The 20,591-nt window shown below is 41.7% G+C and overlaps 1 protein-coding gene across 1 annotated transcript in view; it reads right to left on the bottom strand.

The window, feature by feature from the left end:
- Positions 1-17,307, bottom strand: part of LOC131573411 (suppressor of tumorigenicity 7 protein homolog) — a 135,611-nt gene extending 118,304 nt beyond the window's left edge. The window contains exon 1 of the mRNA XM_058827353.1: positions 17,121-17,307. Coding sequence (XP_058683336.1) covers positions 17,121-17,271 — 151 coding nt within the window. The 5' untranslated portion in view covers positions 17,272-17,307. The remainder of the gene's footprint in view (positions 1-17,120) is intronic.
- Between the last annotated feature and the right edge of the window lie 3,284 nt (positions 17,308-20,591).

Raw genomic sequence — 20,591 nt, 5'->3', positions numbered from 1 at the left:
GCCACTGACCTACTTGCACTTACATGGGGCAATCTAGCCAAAGGAACTGGCTAAACAGAACGATGTTTCTAGTCACAAATGTCTTACCTTGAAAAACAACATGAATCTAATGCACCCTACAAGCTGGACCTCATCTCATCCTAGAGCTTTGGGCTTACCCAAAACCCAAAATCCCAGCAGTCCTCTTGCCTCTTGACATTTTTGTCTGTTAGGATGAAAGACCTAATCTGTATGGGATCTCCTATTTCTCTTACTGTTCATACAGTTCATAGAGCAGAAGTCCAACTTGGCTCATAAGCATGGCTGGCTTCCACCAAGGAGACATTCTAAAGTCATGGGTCTTGCTGGCAGAAAACAACGGCTGGCTTCCTGTGCCAGAAAATCTCTGGCCCTGGCTGTCTACAAAGTATCACATCTGTGCTGAGACAGAAATGCTGTGAACCAGAACAGGAGTTACAACTATCAATGGTTTTCATACAGCAGATGGAATTCATAACTTCATAGAGGGATATATCACACATGCTTATAAATACACCTAAAAGCTCCTGAGATCCTCACTTATTTGCAAATAACAAAAAAGTTACAGTGATTCCTTAGGTTTATGCTCCTGTTTAATGCTGAAGATTAAAAACTTTAAGATCAAGTACAGAAAGAAGAAAGAAGACAAATATCTGGTAAAAACCTGTTAACCTAAAATAAAGCCCTATGTAGTAATTTGAGATAGAGAAGCAGGATTTTTCAAACACACCTACTGTTTGAAATGTCTTCCAAGATTATGGACTCTTTTGAGTCCATAGAAGGAGTAGCAAGTATTGCATACTTCTTTTGTGGCTTTAGAGAAAATGAGTAATGGAAAAATTCATCAAATATCTACATCATACAAATTAGTCAAACCACAACACACAGTCAAGATATTGTTATGGGTGAAACATTCCTGTGTATTACTTTACAACATTAAATATCCACCACTATTTGTCATTTCCCAAACTGTAAAACACTTTGGTACCTTGTTTGTGAAGATTTTTCAAGGAGTCCACCACCTTGCCACAGGCAGGGACCCCTCCCACTAAACCATGTTGCTCAAAAGCCCACCCAACATGGCCTTGAACACTTAGAGGGATGGGGAATCCACAGCTTCTCTGGGGAGCCTTGTTCCAATACCTCCAACACTCACAGTAAAAATGTCATCCTTATATTCAATCTAAACTTACCATGTTTCAAGTTAAAATTACTGCCCCTTCTCCTGTCACTACAGGCCCTGGTAAAAAGTCTGTCCCCATCTTTCTTATAAGCCCCCCTCATGAGGTCCCCCTGGGAGACTTCTCCAGGTTGAACAACCCCAGCCTTTTCAGCCTTTCCTCACAGGACAGGTGTTCCGGCCCCAGAATGAGACATCAGAAGTGACACCCAAATCCATCATGTTTATTAGTCAGACACTGGAAGGAGTTTTGTTTCCATCTCACAGATGTTAAAACTCACATAACACGCACACAAAAACAGATGACACACGGTACACAGAGGAAAGCAAACAGGCTCTTAGAAGGCAAAAATACCCCCCGGAACATCAAACCACTGGTTTGCTCCTGTTCAGCTACACCAGTAACTTCAGCTCAATGACCCTCCTGTCTGCCACATGTTATCCCCTAATTTCATAAATCTTGACAGAAATACATAAAAAGAAGCAAGATATGCAAGATTCTCAAGCAATTTAAGTAACCTGTACAGATAGTTGAGTCCGTGGAAGTAAATACATTCTGACAGATACAAAAACAATGATCAGATTTAGGTTTTTTGCCTGAAAATCTCTCCTTACTTCAAATAACCACCAAGCTACTCATCAAACTTTGCAGCCTTTGCCTAGGAGTTTGAGCAAGGAAGACATTGAACTCCTGAGACTTTGCTTTCAATGACTTGAAATCATAGTCATAGTATATCTTTGGTTGGATGGAATGCCCAAGGATCATTGAAGTCCAGTTCCTGAACTCCTCAAATTGTCTTTGCAACAACCCATGGTTATCCTCAAGTGTCTGCCAGCTTGGCCTTGGTCTCCCAGTGAAAGTGATGTTCGGTTATCTCTTCTGCTTGGCCCAGAGGACTCCAATACCTACTCACATCCAGCTTTTAGTGCTCCCCAGGCTGCCAAATGAGCTACAGATGGCAGGGCTTGCCACCTTCCACTACCTACAGACCTCTAGGAGAACCTCCAAAGCATGACAAACTAAATCTGACAGGATTTTCAGTATATAATGTTTTACATTAGCTAGAGGAGCTATAGAATTAAAGCTTCTGGTCAGTCAATGCCCTTCTGTTTCCATTTATGGTTAAGAATGCAAAAACTCGATGGTAATTTCTTTCCCAAACTCTCCTCAGCCTGCTCCAATTTTGGGACATAATTCAGTCTAGTCAAAAATATTTTAGACAATGTGGTTTATTTATAATCGGAAAAGGCATCTTAGTAATCATCAAAATTACTAGAAGTTGCTAAATTTAAAACACAATGACTGCATTTTCTTCTGTCCCCATACAGAGCAACAGACTGAGCACAAAATCTAAGCACTGCTGTACACAGTTCAACAGAATTCTCTCCCTCCAGGAACAGCTACAGCCAGAGCCAGAAAAAGAAACCTTACTAGGGTTGCTAACCAACCAAAATGTGATATTAGGAATGGCAAGGAATATGAAACAAGTAATCTATTTTATGTATTGTATTGTAGTTCACTTATGAGTACTACCACCTATCCAAAAACACGACTGTGGAGGGAGATGTAGCCATGTCAATACTGATTAAAAAAATCAGTATTGCTTATGCCACAGAAGAGTTAAAAGAGAAAGGATACTGTAAGTGTCTGTAGAATAAAGCATCAGAATTGCAAAAAAGTAGCTATTCAATAAGATAAGGGACAAACTGAGAACTGTACAAGAAGACAGGCATTCACTAAACACATCATTTAATTGCAGCAGTCAGTATGGCAAGATGCTGCTCAAGTCAAGAACTATGAAAACACAAAAATGGAATTACAGTAAGACTATCCATAAGAGTATAAAAAGGCAACCCAAGCAGCAAACTCACACGAGAAAGTAAACTAGAAATGAATGAAGGAGGGGCAGATGACAGCTGTCACCTGCTAATTGAAAGTTATTTTCCACAACTGCTTTTTACCCACTGTTTAGCTTATTTTGTGGCAGTCACTTCAGGAAGACAAATGAGACACCTTCAGTCAACAACCAGTCCTACATTTTCCATTCTTTGTCCTACCTAAAATAATCCAGCTTTATGACAGCCTTCATAGTTCCTTCAGCTTTCTGTAGCCTGAGATCTACACGTCATGTGTGGAGGCTAGCTTTGGAGCAAGCTGCAGGCCCCATGGCCTGCCAGGCCTGCCTGAGAAGCTAGCCTGGGAATTTCATGGGAGGATTCAAAACAATCCTCAAAGATAGAAAACAGCCTGCAGGTGCTGTTTGCCTGTCTTCTTGTTTTCCTTGCAGGAGAAAGTCAGGGGGTGGTGAACCCCACTGACCAATGATGATAATGTAGCACTTTACTAACCAATAAGAGTTTCCTTTCTGTACTTTCCATAAACTAGTCTATATAACATGGCTGTAGCAATAAACTAGAGATTCTCTCCTGATTGTCTCCCTTGAGTCGTGTCGTTCTTCCTGCCGTTCCCAATTAGAACAACAGTCATGAACCTCATCTTTCATCCAACCTTGTAGAAGCCATCTACAGGACCCCCTCCCAAGCAGACTTCCGAAGCTCAAGGCTGGGACTTTGCCATACAACTACATCAGTTGTGGGATGGTCCTGCAGCTTTATTTCTCACCTATCATGGGACTGTGTCCAAGGCAGTGGGTTACTCTGTGGGTAACACGCAATACAGTGAGTTTAGGGTCCCCGCTGGCAGAGGGAGGGGCTCCCCCACACTCGTTTAATGTTTGGGGCTGTGTCCATGTGTGCTGCTTATGGAAACTGGTGCAGACCCAGGTTTGTGTCAGGCTTCACTTCCCACAGGCCACAGCTGCCTCTCCCTGTCCCGGCATGACTCCCATGTCTCTAAAAGGATGCCCTCTAGTGCGAAAACTGCTCAAGGCCTTTTCTTCTTCTGCCACGTTACAGACTGTCAAATGCAAATTCTACTTACAGCAGCTGAGGCAAGACACGGTGAAGGGCTGGCTCATGCACTCAGGAAAGGACTGGAAGGCCACCACCAAAGACAAGGGGGAAAAAAAACTTGCACAAACCAACAGCACAGAACAAAAATCTGATCTCACTGTTCCCAGATGAATAGCAGCCACTAGGAAATGGGAATGACTCAAATGCCGGTGCACTGGCTTCTAGTTAGTTTCTGCATGATAAACACCTTGCGTATCAAAACTACAGTTTCAAATTCAATGAATCCTTTCTACTAAACTTAAAACTGCAGTATGCCAAACAGTAATGTTAACTGTCTCTGTAAGTAAATATGCCATTTATTTTGTTCGCTACAAACTAAGAGCAGTATTCAAACCTCAGACATTTCCCCTCTACTGCCATGCAGTGCTTGGCGATCATCAGACCACAGGGACTTGTATTTTAAGAACAGCACTGAGGACCCGAGTCAGTCAATGCTGCTCTTGCTGAACTACAGCATTCACAGAAAGCAAACACCATAACCAGATTTGTTTGAACTGGCGCATATTTTAGGTTTATTATTATTTTACAGTATTCTCACATCTCTCATTAATATTAACTTTTATTCCAAACTGACAGCATAACTTCTGCAAAGGCAATGGCTGGGATGTACAGAATTACACTAGCATACGAATAAAAGAATACTGTGCCATTATAGATGCACCTAATATATTGTGTATCAGACATTAAATACTTTTCTTTCAGTTAGAAAAACATTGTTTGGTTTATTACTATGCTTAGAATAAAGAGTGCATGAATAAGTACACGTTAATAAGTAAACTAATGGCTGACTAAAGCACAGGTAATTAAATACCCTGGGCACTTCTGAAAACATTGCCTTGCAGATATAATACCAGTCTGTTTAAAATACATATCCCAAATAAACTAATGTTGCAAACTGCAATAGAAAAAATACTTTTAATGAGAATTTATCTTCACCTTAAAGACCAAAGGCAGATAAAACCTACTTTCTGTATATAAATGAAAACACATCCTGAGAATTGCAGAGCCCACCCCAAACCAGACATGTCCCTGACTACTGCATCAACACCATGGGTTTTTAATGCTTACACAAGGAGAGAGTTTCTGAGTGACTAAGCCCAGGAGCCCACGGCTGTAGCCTGCAGCAAAAGGCTTTGCAAGGGAATGTCGGCCACCATGGGTACCACCAAGTTCCCTGGCTCCTAAAACAAAGGCATTTGTACGAAAAGGCTTTATAAAATTTCATCATTCCCAGCATCCTTTTCCCTTAAATGCTTCTCTGTCTCATTAGATTAGAAAAGGAAAACAAACATGAAGGCAAACGAGAGATTTTGGTTGGCAGGCTCCTCGTTATTCATTTACTGTTTATTATTGATTTTTGTGCCCATGCAGAAGGATCACGTGTGCACTGCAAAGAGGACGATGGCAATGTACACAGGGCTGTGTCTGCCAGGGAGCTCGTGGCCAGAGCAGCTGTCTGTGGGCTCTCTGTGGCTGGTTTTTGGATTGTTAGTTGTTTATTTTAGACTAAGAAAGTCTCCAGTGTTCAGCCTGGAGTAAACCACAAACTCCAGCTCTAAGGGATCCATTGCCAAGATGCAAAGGGATTATAACCCGGGGTGGAAGAGCTGAGATCTTAGGTGATCCCCAGGGTGGGAGCTGTCCTCCCAGTGACCCAGACTGGGTCGGCATTCCCAGCCACCACAAGCGAGGGGTGGCTGCTCTCACTCTCACTGACAGACACCATGGGCCAGCAGGGCCCAGCAGCACAGCCAGAGCACGGCAGCACCCGGACCCACACGCTGCTGCCATCTGGCAACAGGAACTCCACCGCACCTAGGGAAGAACAGACTTGCAAGGAAGATTTTGTAGGATATTTATTTATTTATTTATTTATTTACTTACTTATTACTAGCTCACCTAGGGAAAGGAGCAAACAATGCCAATTAGTCCTGCACATCACTGACTCTGTACCGCAAATGATAAAGGTGTAACCTCAAACACAAGGGGAAAGCCACGTATGTATTTCATTACATATATGTTACTAACATGAATAATTTATATAATGTAATATATATCAATATATTTTTAGTCTATATCATAGAACATATTTTGTATATTGCTGTATATATTACTCAGAAACAAAAATAAAAACTATCACCCAATAACAGTATTATTCCATAATCAGTCATTGCCAGTTTGAATCTGGCTTGAAGAACAATTGGGATTTCTAGATCTACCTGACTTACATAAGAGTAGAATAGTACTTGAAGCACACAAAGTTTTCAGTGAGTGATTTATTAATTAATGGGTTTGGCTTATGTCGTGCAAAATTCATCACACCATCAGAAGTTCTATGATACCTTGTAAAACTGAAAATTTATATTGCAACTTCAAGAGTTATAAAAGCATGTGGCAAGAGAACAGCTTAAAAAGTTTTAAACATAAAAGCAGCTAAGAAATTTTGCAGATTAGGTTTAGACAGGTCAACTTCTTTTCATGCTAAATGCCTTTATTTAACCTGCACTGCTATCAGTTCTCAGTGTCTTGATACCTGTCATGTTTCAAATCCAGGAAGACAGCAAATGTGCAAACTTCTTTCAAATTGCAGGAAGGTGTATGGGAGTCATTCATGCTATATACCCTCCTCTATCGAGACTAATGTAAAAAAAACTCTTGGGGCAACATTATAATTTCCTTAACTCAGTAGCAGCTTTAGCAACTGCTTCATGGAGACCAGATTCGCAACACAGACTTTCTCAAAATAATAATGGAAATTTAATTTCAGTTTCTACCTTTTACCAGTCTACCAGCTAAGGTCTTCAAATAAAGAAATAGACTGTTCAAACCACCCAATTTATGCCAGAGTTTTTCTTATTTCTGTTTTTAAAATGCAGACGCAAGGTACTGAGAATTTTTAGGATAACAGTAAATTGAGCAATGGAGGTACATGAAAAAATAGAATAAAACACAAAATAAATAAATCATGCCAGACCAATCAGATGCGCCCCTTTAGAAAAAATATTCACTTCTCTTACCAAGAAAAATGTGTAGCTCTAAAACGTCTGGATTTTGGTAAAGTACTGACAGTGGTGTAGAAAGTTGGTTAAAACAGGAGATGGAGAAACCTGCAGCCAGCCTGGGAGCACTGGACAGTGTGGAGAGCACATGGAGCTGCCAACTGAGCCTTACAGAGTATTTTCATTACCAAAACCAAGGGGTGCAGAAGGCATCTGGCATGAGCTGCCAGCGACACCATATCAAAGTTAATGGGGAAAAAGGCAAGGAACCAGCAAGGAAAACTATTTTCCCTGGAAGGTGAGATGGATTAATGACACTATATAAGGCAGTTAGTGAAGCCTTACCTTGGCACGATGGAGAGTGTACAAACCCAGTTAGGAAATGGCCAGAAAACTGAAAGAATAAAGTACTACCAGCAGAATCAAGGGCATCCAGCAAGGAGAACTGAATTGACTCAATCAAGTCAGGAAAACATGCAAGGACAACCCAATTGACTCAATCTTATAAGGGATGGACAGGCAGGAAAGACCCCACATAAATGCACTGGGAACCAGTCTTCACAGTGGTGCTGCTGCTTCTGCAGGCAAAGGAGAGACTGTCACCAGCACAAACATGTGCAAGCCAGCCGCAAATACATCCAAGCCAGAGTGAGAGCAAAGCTTCTGTCCATGAGAATTATCATGTTCTGGAAAAAAATCTTTCAGTGCAGCAGTTTATGGGAAGATAATGTAAAATATGACTGTTGGAGCAGGGGACCCAGAGAGGCCTATGCACCTCTCCAGGGCCAGAGAGCATTGCCCCTACATACTCCTCACAGGAGGACATCAAGGGTGGAAACTCCACCGTCTGTGGAGCCACTGACAGAACCCAGCAGTAACACAGGCCAAACCCTCCTGGCCAGGTCTGAGGAAATCCTGCAGCTCAGACACCCTCAGAAATCCTGAAGCTAATTAGAGCTCCTTGGGACTTGTGTCCACCACAAGACTATGTGGCTTTTGGGGTGACTGCTAACACAGCTGTCATCAGCACTTTTAAACTGTAAACTCTTGACAAGAATTTCTGGGAGAATATAGGACAATATTAACTGCTAAATTGATTCACTTGTGCTTGTATCAAGCCTCCTTTGTCCTGACCCAAGAAGCAGGACAGTCAGACACAGGGACCAGAAGGCACTTTTATAACAATGCAGCACAATACAGGAGCCTACTCTGAGCAGGCAGATAAATGCATCAACTCAATCACTATAGAGAAGACACCTTTGGCTTCTAAGATCAGTAACTGTGCATCAGTGCAGCCCTGAACAAGACCTCCTCAGGTCCTTCTCTTCACAGGGAGAGCTCATCAGCTCAGCTGCAGCATCCTGCTGCTGCACAAAGTTGGCTTCTGCTCAAGAAGTATCTTGAGGCTCACACCAGGACTCTGTGTCCCCTTGTCCCCTGCTCAGGGTGCAGAAGGTCAGCTGCAAGCCTTCTCTGACAGGCTCTGGTTTAACCTTCTCTCTGAAAACTGAGGAAATGACTAGCCTGGGACTCTAAGCTGAGATTTGTGTAAAACATACCAGATGGGTGCACTGCTATCAAGTTAACTTCAGTATTAAAAATAGCAAAAGAAATTTCACATGGAAGATTAAGTGCATTAGCGGATCATATAACCTTGCTTCAGACCAAGCCACGCTGTAAACAATTTTCAGCCCTCAGCACAAACATACAGGACATGTCATGAAAACATTTAGTTATGTGAAGTTCAACATCTATGACACTCTCGGGTTACAAGCATATTTTCTTGAGAAATAAATGGCTGCCTTACAAAATAAGATGATGATGATGATGATAACATTTCTTATGCTTTAAATTTGATTTCTTATGCTTTAAGTTCTGAGTGTCTTGCCACTGTGCACAAGACCCTACATATTTCAACCTAACAGCCCTGACATTTAATAAGCCAAGTTTATTTGTAGAAAGTGAGCTGGAAATTAGTTCTCATGGTTGCAGTTGGCACACTACACAGAATAGGAATCTTAAAGATGACTGCATTGCATTTTTGCCCTATAGCTTTCATCCTTCTAATTGGTATATTTAAGTGCACTTAATCGCTTAAGCAGTGAGTCTACCACAGTGACAAATCTCCATTTTAGACTCCACAATAATAAATCTTTGTCTTCTCTCAGCAGCTGGCGAGGTTTGATTTGGACTTTGAATTTAGGCCCTTTCCTCAGGCTTAACAGTTACAACTTGTTTGTTCTGTCTGCTGAAAGCATGACATTAACTCTTGTCCTTAAATGCATTATCGTTGTTTCAGCTTAGTGCTCTTGGTGTTAAAATTGGTTGCCCTTCTGCAGTGCCCGACTAAGACACACACAAAATAATTCCAATTAGTCTGTGCTGGGATTTCACAAAGCAACTTTCACTCATTAGTATTTACACAGCATCACTGGTCCACATGACACTTCACAGACATGAGGACAAACTGGAGTTTATAACACAATCTTTCAATAGATGCCTTCAGTGCCACAAAGAGCTAATTTAAAAACAGGTGGAAGGAGCCTTCAGCCACCCCCTTTAACAGCCAACAGTGGAGTAACATCCCCACAAGCACCTCATAGTCTGTCCACAGGACTAGGATAGGTGTTACTCTAAATTCTATGACAGATGCCTTAAGTATGTTCCTGAAACAGCTCTGATAAAAAAAAAAGCAAAACTTCGGTGCGATCATCAAACCACAAGAGGAAAAACTACCTTCAGGCAGAAAGGACTGGGGACTCTATCCCCCATAATGCTACAGGCTCACTGCAGTACTTTAGTAAAATATTTAGGCCCAAGTCTTTGAGAATTCATGTATATTAATTACCTGTGCAGTAAAGCCCTGGGCCTGTGCACTGAAGGTTTGCAGGATCAAGGTCTCATTTCCCTTTGCCTGAGTTCTCCCTATACAGTTCAATAGAACTCTCAGTTGTATTCAACATTCTGACAGGTATCCAGAGCAGGGCCAGATTTTGCTAAATATAAAATATCTTCTTAAATAACTAATCTTGGATAAAAAAAGGTGAATCCTGACTTCTTGTGACAGCCACACAAAAGACTTCATGAGCTTCTGACAGCAATGTCATTACTTCAATCCAGAAGAAACTGCTTTGGCCCTCCAACCTAAGTCACCACTTCAATGGTTTTATTTGCTTTAGCACTTGCCAACAAGACAAATAACTCTCCCTTAAGCAGAGGGCTTGCCAACTGACTGAACAACACACAGAAACCTTGGACTCAGTGGGAACTACTCTGGCATGCACACAAAAGTCCTGGCACATCTGGGACTGTCAGAGCCTCTGCGCACAACATACCTGCACACTATCAGCAAGAGTTTTTAGCTGGGCATGGGGGTTTTTAAACCTCAGCATGATGTGTTTTAACTAGTCAGCTATCCTGTGGGCCATTAGATTTCACTCCCAGTTTCCCCACTGAAGAGCCTGGCAATCCTCATTACACTGAGGGTCTCAGCACTATGAGAGCCAAAGATGAAGAGGGGTAATATCCCATGCCTTATTAGCTGGGTCCAAAAACACATCTTCAAAAATCTCTTATAAAAAATATTTAGCATGTGCATTCCTCTGGTTCAGTTGGCAGCCACCCCTTTTTTAAGATCTGTCTTCTCTATATTAAAGGCTATTTTAGTACCTACTACTTTCTTCCCACTAGAGTTTACAGCATAAGCAAGCACCTCTCCACTAAAGCAAGGGCACTGCACACAGCACATCTCACAGCTAGGCTGCTTCTTCACTGATGATTTGGGCCCCAATTCTGACAACTTAACATGATTTTTACTTCCAAATATTTAGGAAGATCACTATATGTCTGTCAACTAGATTAAAACTCTTACACCTCCTTAGCTACTGTCAAGAAGCCTCTCTGTGATTAGAGGGACAGCTTGAGCTTCCTTGGACTAACAGTGTGGTTTTGCTATATCCTCCATAGCTCCTCTCAGAGAATCCATTGTAAAACACAGGCAGGTCATTCCCTCCAAAATCCATTTTTTATCAAACATCATCTTCCTAATTCCTGCCAGGTGCTGCTCTCAGGCAGGCATCATGACCTTCTATTTTTCATTTAATGTTCAGCCTTGGCTCAGAATTATGTACTTTTCTCTCTCTTTTCAGTCCTTGAGGCAATGACATCAGTTAGCACTTCTTTAGTCCTTCACAAATGCGAATTTATGATCTAGATTTTTGCATTTTCTTTGCAAAATAACCACAAAAAATGTATCTATTTTAAGTTCTTTCTTTAATTTAGAATGGTGATATTTTCACAGCCACTCATACAATTAGGACCTATGACCCCTGTGAATGATGAGGGGCTTACGTCCTATTGGGCTAAATTTGTCCAGGCATTCAGCAGATGCTTTGGGAAAATCCCAATACACATATGCAGTTTTAGGAGCATTTCCACAGATTTTCATCAGCACACAGAGGACATTAAACTTCAGTTAGAAGCTGGCAGTACACCTCCATGGTTGTGTATCAGTCAGCGTTACAGTAAGCTCACTCAAGATGTTATCAAATATTATTTTGAAGGCTCTGGCTTCCACATTTCCCCTGAAATACTGACTGCAAGTCTTCCAGAGCTTTTGCAGTAAGAAAGTCTATTTCTTAAAACAGTACTTTCTAAAAACCTTGCATTTCCTACAAACTTCACTCTGTTTCCAGCATCTGACACTGACTGAAAAATTTAGCTCAACCAAAAATTCAAACTGGTGAAGAAATGTCAAAATTCCCAGAAAATGAGTATCATTGTATACTGCATCCATTGTGCATTGATTCAGTAAGTTTTGATATGGCTTTTCCCCTAAGAATCTCCAGGCTAATCTACAAAGATTTGTCTACCTTTTGTCAAAAGTAACATACTACTTTCATGAACATCATAATCTCTTCCGTAAAAAATTAAAGGGAGAGTTTCCAGGAGTACCATGATGAAAACACATGCTTAAAACAGTTAAAACCTGTTTTATAATAACCTCTGGAATATTGGCCTACAGCAGTAAAAACTAATTTTTGCAAAACCCAAAAAGGCAGGTGAAAAAAAAACCATCTAACATCCAAATCCGGTCCAGAGGCTCAGCAGCAACTACAAATGCTTTGTGGTGCTGCAACTGATACAATTGAAGAAAGGGGTCAACAGTTAAGAAAACACTGTTTGATTCCACTAAGTAGAAAATAAGATCAATATTTAGTAAATATTTAATTTACATTCTAAGAAAAGCAAAAATTAATGCAAGTGATTTTAGGTCAGTGAGCAAACTATCTGTCTGTAACTGATTCTGTGAATTTCATATGCAGGATTGATGCTGCCTTTGACAGAAGTGGTCAAGCATTTGAAATTTTACTTCCAACAGTCAAGTTGTTACAAATAGCCCAAACAAATCTACATGGCACTTGCATGGATTTAAGAATTCTTCCATCTCCTTTGGTGGCATGAGAGTTTTTCTCCAGGTTTTCTGTTGACTCACCCACTACCACACTCACTTCTGTAGCTCACACAGCAGATGCTTACAGGAAAACCCATCGCAAGGATGGCAGATTGCTTTGAAGGAAAACCGAACAATTACCAGCAAGTCTGTAAAAGTAAACTAACTGTCCTTCATTTAACAGAAAGAATCTGTTCACTGGTTTTCAAACTATTTGAAACTCCCTGGCCTTTGTCAGGTTAATGTTTTCCAACCCTCATGATTAACTGCATTAGCTTAAATTTATGAAGGGGAACAATGCCTCCTGACCGGCTGTCAAGATGCTATCACAGCAAATGCACCTGGACACGGTGGCCTCAAAGGCTGAGCAGGCGCTGGCCCCAGCAGCTGCAGCCATGCCCCCCTGCCCAGGGCAGACACACTCCAGGTGTCCAGTCCCCAAAAAACCCTTCTGTCCTAAGGGGGCTTTGTTACCGCAGCTTGCACACATGCAGCCCCACATGGCCAAATCAGCAGCAGCAGGAAAAGAGTCAAATTAGTTAAATTTTAATAACAGGCAACAGGTTTTCTGCTGCTACTTGAATTTGAGACCACGGGAATGAAAAGTGACTTTTTTCTCACACTGCAGCTTATTGGGGCACATTGTACCAGTACACAGTATAGATCTGCAGTCGGGAAGCCCAGAAAGGGAGGTTCAGAAAGATGAGATGAGCTTTGCCAACAGCAGCCACCACCCTAAGACAGCATAGCCCTAACCTGAGAAGCAGGCTCCATCTCTCCATCTTCCACAGTATTTCTGCTAATGAAATCACCCTCAGCTTTCTTGCATGGTTTAACACGAGATAGTTTCATAAGATGGGTCATTTCAAAGTGCTTTGCTTCCTGGTGCACACACTGGTGAACACATCTGAGGTGGGCCAGGCTGACTAAAAAAACCTCTCCGTTTTGTGCCTTCTGAGAGATTCTTGGACAAAGAGAAAGTGCTGTTGTCCTAAATTTACAGGACTTTGAACATGTTCACTTCATGCCCTGGCCACACAAACCACAGGGGTGAGTGATGGTGATGGCCAGTGCTGCCAGCCCTGCTCCACGCCAGCCTCTTCCCTCTCCAAATGGCCAACACCAATGCTGTGCACAGCGTTTCAGGTACCGGACTTTAAGAAGTCTACTACCTGATCACAAATCCCACATTAATTAAAATTTTAGCTATTTATTTCAGAAGGAACGTAATAATAATATTTTTTTAAAAAATCATAATGAAGAAATATACCATGTTCCTCAGATAACAACTCTGTCCTAGCTACCACAAGGTGATGTAGTCTTGCTATTCCAACCATGGTTACCCTGGGCCTGCTGACCTCAGGGGCCTGGCAGGACAACTTACTTGTTTTTCTTCCATTCTGCAGGCTTCTACAGCTCCCCTCTCTAGCAGCTCAGCTGGTAACACCACAGGGCCTTGCTCCAGCACAGCTGAATAATAATACTCCACAGACAGAAACAGAGCCAGACTCAGCCCAGAGCTCATACCCCTATATTTATTTTTCACACTTTTAGGAAATCAGTTTATCTGATTTCTCTACCCTCGGCAAGCCAGAGGTTTCCTCCTGTCTGCCTTGTCACAAGCCAGTCGCTTATCGCTCTGGTCATTAAATCTGTCTTTCTGCTGCACTTTGAAAGGATAAATAAATTCATCAGAAACTGTTTAGAGCCTCTTTCCTTCTTAGGATTTGACTAGAAATCCAAATTCTTATGTCAGGAAAAACAAGCACATTTTTAGAAGAGGTGTGTCTTAGTTCAGATTAGTGTGGCATTCAGAAGTTCTGCAAGTGCCAACACGGGAAGAAAATACAGCATATTATATAAAATAGGCATGTTTAAGTATTTTGGAATAAGATGATAACATTCACTTCCTCAACTGTTTATTCTGTATTTAATATTCTAGCCTGGCATATTAAGTGTCCTCTCTTGCTTCCTGGCTAATGGAATGGTACAATAGTTCAAACTCTCCCATTCATAATTCTATTATTTGATCTGGACATCAAACTAAAAAAATGAAAAAAAAAAGCCCACACGAAACACCACAATCAGACTTAACATTAATATTTTTATATGACAGACCTAGATTTCCCTTTGGGTATATCACAGTAATGTACTCCACTGAGGACACTGAAATTATGCTTGGCCAAACTGAGGACCCTCAAGCCTGGGAGCTCACACTGGATGACCAACATGCACTAATGCTCAGGTGTGCACATCTGTAGAACACTGAAAGACGGAAAAAAGACCCCGCTCTTCTTCTAACTCAGACTTTCTGATACAAGTGACCAACCACCCGTCTATTTGGTGAAACCATCTGCAATGACTCTGACTGCCAGTGATGCACAGCTTGCTCCCCTGTCCTTGCCAAAAAGCAATTTAGGGCAGTGTGAACACTAATGATTCCTATTTCACTGTCAGATTTGAAGACTTTCCGACATGCAAATCCAAAAGGTTCCTTTATCAACTGATCCAAGTTTGCTAAAAATCAATGCCTGATTATGACGAAATTAAGTTTGCCCTCTCCTTCTAGTCATCAATTCTTATAATTCTTTTCATTATTAAAAGGCCATTTCTTTCTCTCTCTCTCCATGACAATACCACCTTACTGTAATCTTATTCTGATGCTTCTCTCCAGCCCTGGAATCATTTTTCCACTATCTCCTCCAGCTCTTCCATTTCCTTTTAAAAATACTGACACTAGGCACGGAAAAACAAAGTCATACAGCAGTAGCAAGCACCAGGGCCTTGTGGCAGGTGCCCTCCCATACATGCCACACTAGTCATTCATATCACAGCAGTCCATAGTGGACTCTGTTTTAGTTGATCTAAACCTCTAAAACCTTTCCAAATAGCTATTTCATGAAGAACAAATTGCACCTGTGGAACTGCAGTTTTTTAACTGGCTGCCTGCCGTTTGTTTGACCTCAACTCACCAACAGACCCAACTTGTTCTGGGAAAATACCAGTCACTGTTTTTAATCACTCTACTATTTCTTTATGTCACACAGAAGTTTTAGTAGCAACATTTACACATTTACTTTCACATAACTGAAATAAATATGATTGGAATCACATCATCAGTTGCTGTAATACTTCACAATCAACCTTAAACTAATGGCAGTAGAATCCAACTGTAATCAGCTGGGTGGGCTAGCGGGGAAAGATGATCCACAATAAATTAAATCTGTTTTCATTAATTCACAAAAACTTTTAAAAACTAAACAAAACAAAGAACGATCACGTAATTACCAGTACTAATTTTTTAATAAATTCCATTTAGGATCAGACAATGCATAAAGGCCATACTGTGCCTATTGCTCTCCCTCGTAACACATTTTCATCAGGCACTCATGGACTTTCTCCAGCCTTTTTTAAACTCCTCAAAGATTTCATACTGTCATTTTACTTGCATTTTGAGACATTTCAGTAAACCCCAAGATGACTCAGCTGGAGTAACATTTCAAATGAGAAAGTACATCAAGAATTAGTTTGTTCAAACTCGGGAAGAAATCAGAGGGGGTTGATTAGGTCTCAGATGGATGCCTGTGATTTTTTGCAATAGTTCAAGTTATAACATAAAGCATTCTGACACTTCTGCTTGACAAGTGTGGCCTGCAATGTTTACCTGGGATGTATGTGTTACATAAATTATTAAGAATCGAGCAACAAGAATTACTTCCTGTTCTAATCAGCATGTGGCAATGTCAAAAGAAACAAGATATTGTCCAGACATATTGTGAAAATTTGACCAAAATTGCATTTAAAGTATATAACTTATAAAAGCAATTTATAATTGTGTTTATTGTTAAAGTGAAAGCTGCCATATGCTGAATTGTATTTTTTTTTTTAATTCTTCTTTGATGCTGGAATTGCCAGAGGCTTATCAAATGAGAACAGGCCAGAGGGATGGGTGAAAAACGCTCAGATAACGTTTGACTTCCCAGCAGCAGGGATGCCACACGGGTTACATCTCATCTGCCCCATAAATAATTTGTCTTCCCCAGCATGGGGGTGGGAGAGTGGGGAGCCCAGAAATTAAATTATCAAAGCAGATGGGTAGGAGAAATAAGCAGTTTCAAGATAAAGACCTAAGTGCTCAGTCCAGACCGGCTAACAGTAGCTAAGTTCCTGCTGTTTCAGTACAGCAGTGGCACACTACCTCAGCGAGTCTGAGCACCCAAAGCAAAGTCCATTGCAACGGCGGTAATCTTCCAGCGAACTTGCACACTTATTATTTACTTATCATTCGGGAAAAAGTAGCAGAGATTTAATTTTTATCAGCGGCACAATTAAAGTTTTAATCCCGGCTAATAAAAACGCTCGAGTGCAATAGGAGCAGTGCAAGCAGCTGAAGGCAGCGCTGGAACAGCCGAGGGGGCGGCGCTGGGCGCTCCCCCACCGGCACCGCCGGCTGAGCCGCCCCCGGGGCAGGGCACGGGGGCAGCGGATCGCAGCCTACCTGAGCTCAAATTGTCATTGATCTTCAGCGGCACCCTTAAGATGTAGACGAGGAAGAGCATGATGAAGAACCACAGCGTCCAGAGATAAGTCCAGGACCAGACGATGCAAGACTTGAGCTGTTCCAAAAAGCCCGTCCCAGCTTCAGCCATGTTTTTTGGAGAGAAAAGAGGGGGAAAAAAAAAGGGGGGGGGTGGTGGGGGGAAAGGGGGGACGGAGTGTGGGGGGAAACCAAGGCAAACGCTGCTCTCTGCTGCCACGAGCTCTCAGCGTGTGTCTGCGGGATGGTTCACCCCCTCTCGCTGGCCGGGCCGCCTCTCCCCCGCCCGCCGCTCGCACCGCCCGCCGGGCGCTGCGGCTGCCCCCGGGCGCTGCCGCCTCTGCCCCCGCCCGCCGCGGCGAGGTCTGGCCCGCTAAAATGGACTCCTGCGAGCTCCGCTCCGGCCGAGCTGCTGCGGACGTGCTGCGGTGGCAGCGGCGGACCTGCCCCCAGCCGCGCTCGGCCGCGCCCCGCGGCTCGGCCCCTGCGCTCGCCCCGGCCCCGGCCCCGGCCCCGGCCCTGGCCGCGCCCGCCCCGCCGCGGGAACAGCGGGGGCTGCGGGGCACGGGGGGCGGAAAGGCCGTGCAACTTCCCCCACACACATCTCCGCGATCTTGAACAATGCTTTCTGGCGGCATTTTCACCGCGCAACGGGACTTTAAGCCTAAAAAGGGCTCGCCTAGGATTTTTTTTTTTTTGCTGTTGACTCGTCTGAGCTTCTTGCTGGGATAATGAAACGGGCGTAGAAGTCCCTGGGTGCGTGTGTTGTGTGCAGTACCCAGCAGAGTCCCGAAGTGCAAAGCTCTCCTCCCTGGAAGATAACTGTAGGGCGCAATAAATGGGTGGGAAGGGACCCATACGTTGTTCCAGCCCCCTGCCAAGGGCAGGGAAGACACCCACTAGAGATGTATCTCATTCAAATAGTGTCGGTGAAGCATAAACTTCAAGTCATTGAATTGTACTTTTGAGAAATGCATTTGGCTTCTTCCATGAATGAGGTATTTATTCATGAAACAAGATTTGACAGCAGAATGTGATAAAAATTCAGGTCGGTAAACAAGGCTGATCTCTGCTTTTTTGGTGTCACACAGCTTATAAACATTTAAGTAAATATGCACCACATACTGCAATTTGTTTGGATCTCTCTCTCTCCTGTGTTTCCACAGTCTGTATCAAGTAGGATAACACTCTCCAGCATCTTAAGAAACAGGTACTATTTATAAAGTATTACCAAAAGAACAAAAAATCCTTGAAAATGTCTCCAACTGGTAGTAAGCACTCCGACTGAGATTTTCTAGTCTGCCAAAGAAATAGTCATCACAGAGAAAAACATAGTAGCTTTCCTAGAATGTTTATAATACCCAATGGCATTAAACCAAAATAAATCTGTAACTGTACAAATCAATGCCTTCTCATGATAGCAAAGGCACAAAATTTGTTCTTCCAGACTACTGCAGGACTTGAAGCTGGATGGAGTACACTGCCTGTGTCTTCTGCATTTGATGGTGACAGGATCTTCTGATTAAGGGATCACGGTCTTCATATAAGAATATTGGTGCAGGACTGACAGAAGATTTTCTTGCTAATAAATCACAAAACTTTTAAAATTAGAATATACAGATTAACTACATAAAAGGTCATTTGTAATTTAATTACATACCAACAAAAACTGCATTTCAAATTTTTCAGCTTCCCCTTCCAGTTATAAAAGGAAGAAATTCTTCATACATTAGGTCACATCTGAAAAATCTTAACCTTATTCAATCATGCAGTTATTTATAAATCAAAATATTCCTCTCACATTTTCTCATGTATTAGCAAAAAGGCCAAGGCAGTAGGCAATTTTTCACTTTTATAAATTTTCCTCTACATATTTTAATTTTCAGTATATTAGTGGTTATCCTAAAAAACTGACCTATGCCCAATTTCTTTTATGTATGAAACATACAGATGGTGTATAGGGTTTTTCCAAAGTTTCTTATTATAAATAACTTTTCATTCTATTGTATTTTATATGAAGACACAAGTGAATTGTGTTGGTTCCTCCAGCTCTGCTTTCTTTATATCTCTTGTATTACCAGAAGCTCAAAACACTATGAACTGTGCCCACTTAAAGCAGAGTTATTAATTTTATGCCTTCCTTCCTCTAAGCACCACTGCTTCTTATTCCCCTGAAATTACAGAAGTTATTAATGCTTTGCAGTAATGTTACGCGTTTCACTTCCAGATCTCCAGTGTTTTTACAGGGAGAATAAAGTATTTAATAAAATAAGGATTTCTTATTGGGTGCTATACAAAGAAAAAAACAACAAAAAAACCCCAAGCAAGCAAATGAACACAACAGCAAAAAACAGTGGCACAAACCAAAGCAAAAAAACAGTCAAACAAAACAAACAAACAAAAACACCAACCCCCAAAACCCCCAAAAAGCAACCCAACAAAAAACCCAAATAAACCCCCCCAAAAAATCAGGAAATAAAAAGCTTGTGTCCAAATCCAAATGTTTGTGTGAGGTGGCAAGCAATTATGTGCTGGATATCTTGACTCATGACTAGCTTTGTGCATTCATATGACAAATTACATTTCTGCTGTTCGTGTTAAAGAAGCACCTAAGCTGACACTCAAGGCAAGTTCACTCTTCAGGCTCTATTTAACACAAATTATCTCTTGTCTCTCAGTTCTCTTGGAATTAAGTTCCAAGTAAATACAAAGCCTTGAAATATGCATTTCACAAGTCAGAAGCAAACTGTTCAGTACTATGAAAAGACACCCTTTTGAGTGTCATCTGGCTTCAGGCACTCATTTGCTAAGTCAATATATGAGAGAATACAGCTGAAGTGAATCATTGGACAAAAATAATTTTGAAAATAGTGTTTTACCTTTCTGCTAAAATTTTCCACTCAGTTATCTCACTTGTTTAGAGTTTTCTCACACAAGGCCTCAGTTCCTATCTCAAAATAATACCTGTAACTGCAAATACTACTAATTTGTTGGCCATAAACCCAGTTCAGAGTTTCTCATATGACTGTTGATGACTTTGCTAAATGAAATCAGGAAGCAGAAACTATGACAGTTACTATACATGAGGTACAGTGAAGTTTTGTTTCTTTTCAGAAGAGAGACATTTTCTTGAGCTTGGGTCCTGGCAAATAAGAAAGAAGAGATGGGACCACTGTGCAGCAAAAGTCCAGTTTGAAAATTTTGCTCACTCCATCTTTGTATGGGTCCAAAGTAGTCCAAGATCCAAAGCAGTGGGAGTTTTAATGTTTGGGTGTTCTAGTAAACTTTAAAATATCTTTTATCTGATAATTTCAGAGATCGGAATGAGAGACCTTTTCTAGGCCCATAATGTGGAACCTTCTTGGAACCTGGCTATAAAATAAGATTGCAATGGGGTCTTGGCAGCCAAAAGATGACCAGGCACACTAGTCA

The sequence above is a fragment of the Poecile atricapillus genome, chromosome Z, assembly GCF_030490865.1.
Source record: "Poecile atricapillus isolate bPoeAtr1 chromosome Z, bPoeAtr1.hap1, whole genome shotgun sequence".
Lineage (NCBI taxonomy): Eukaryota > Metazoa > Chordata > Aves > Passeriformes > Paridae > Poecile > Poecile atricapillus.
The sequence above is the reverse complement of the archived record's forward strand: the minus strand, read 5'-3'. Positions and strand labels throughout refer to the sequence as shown.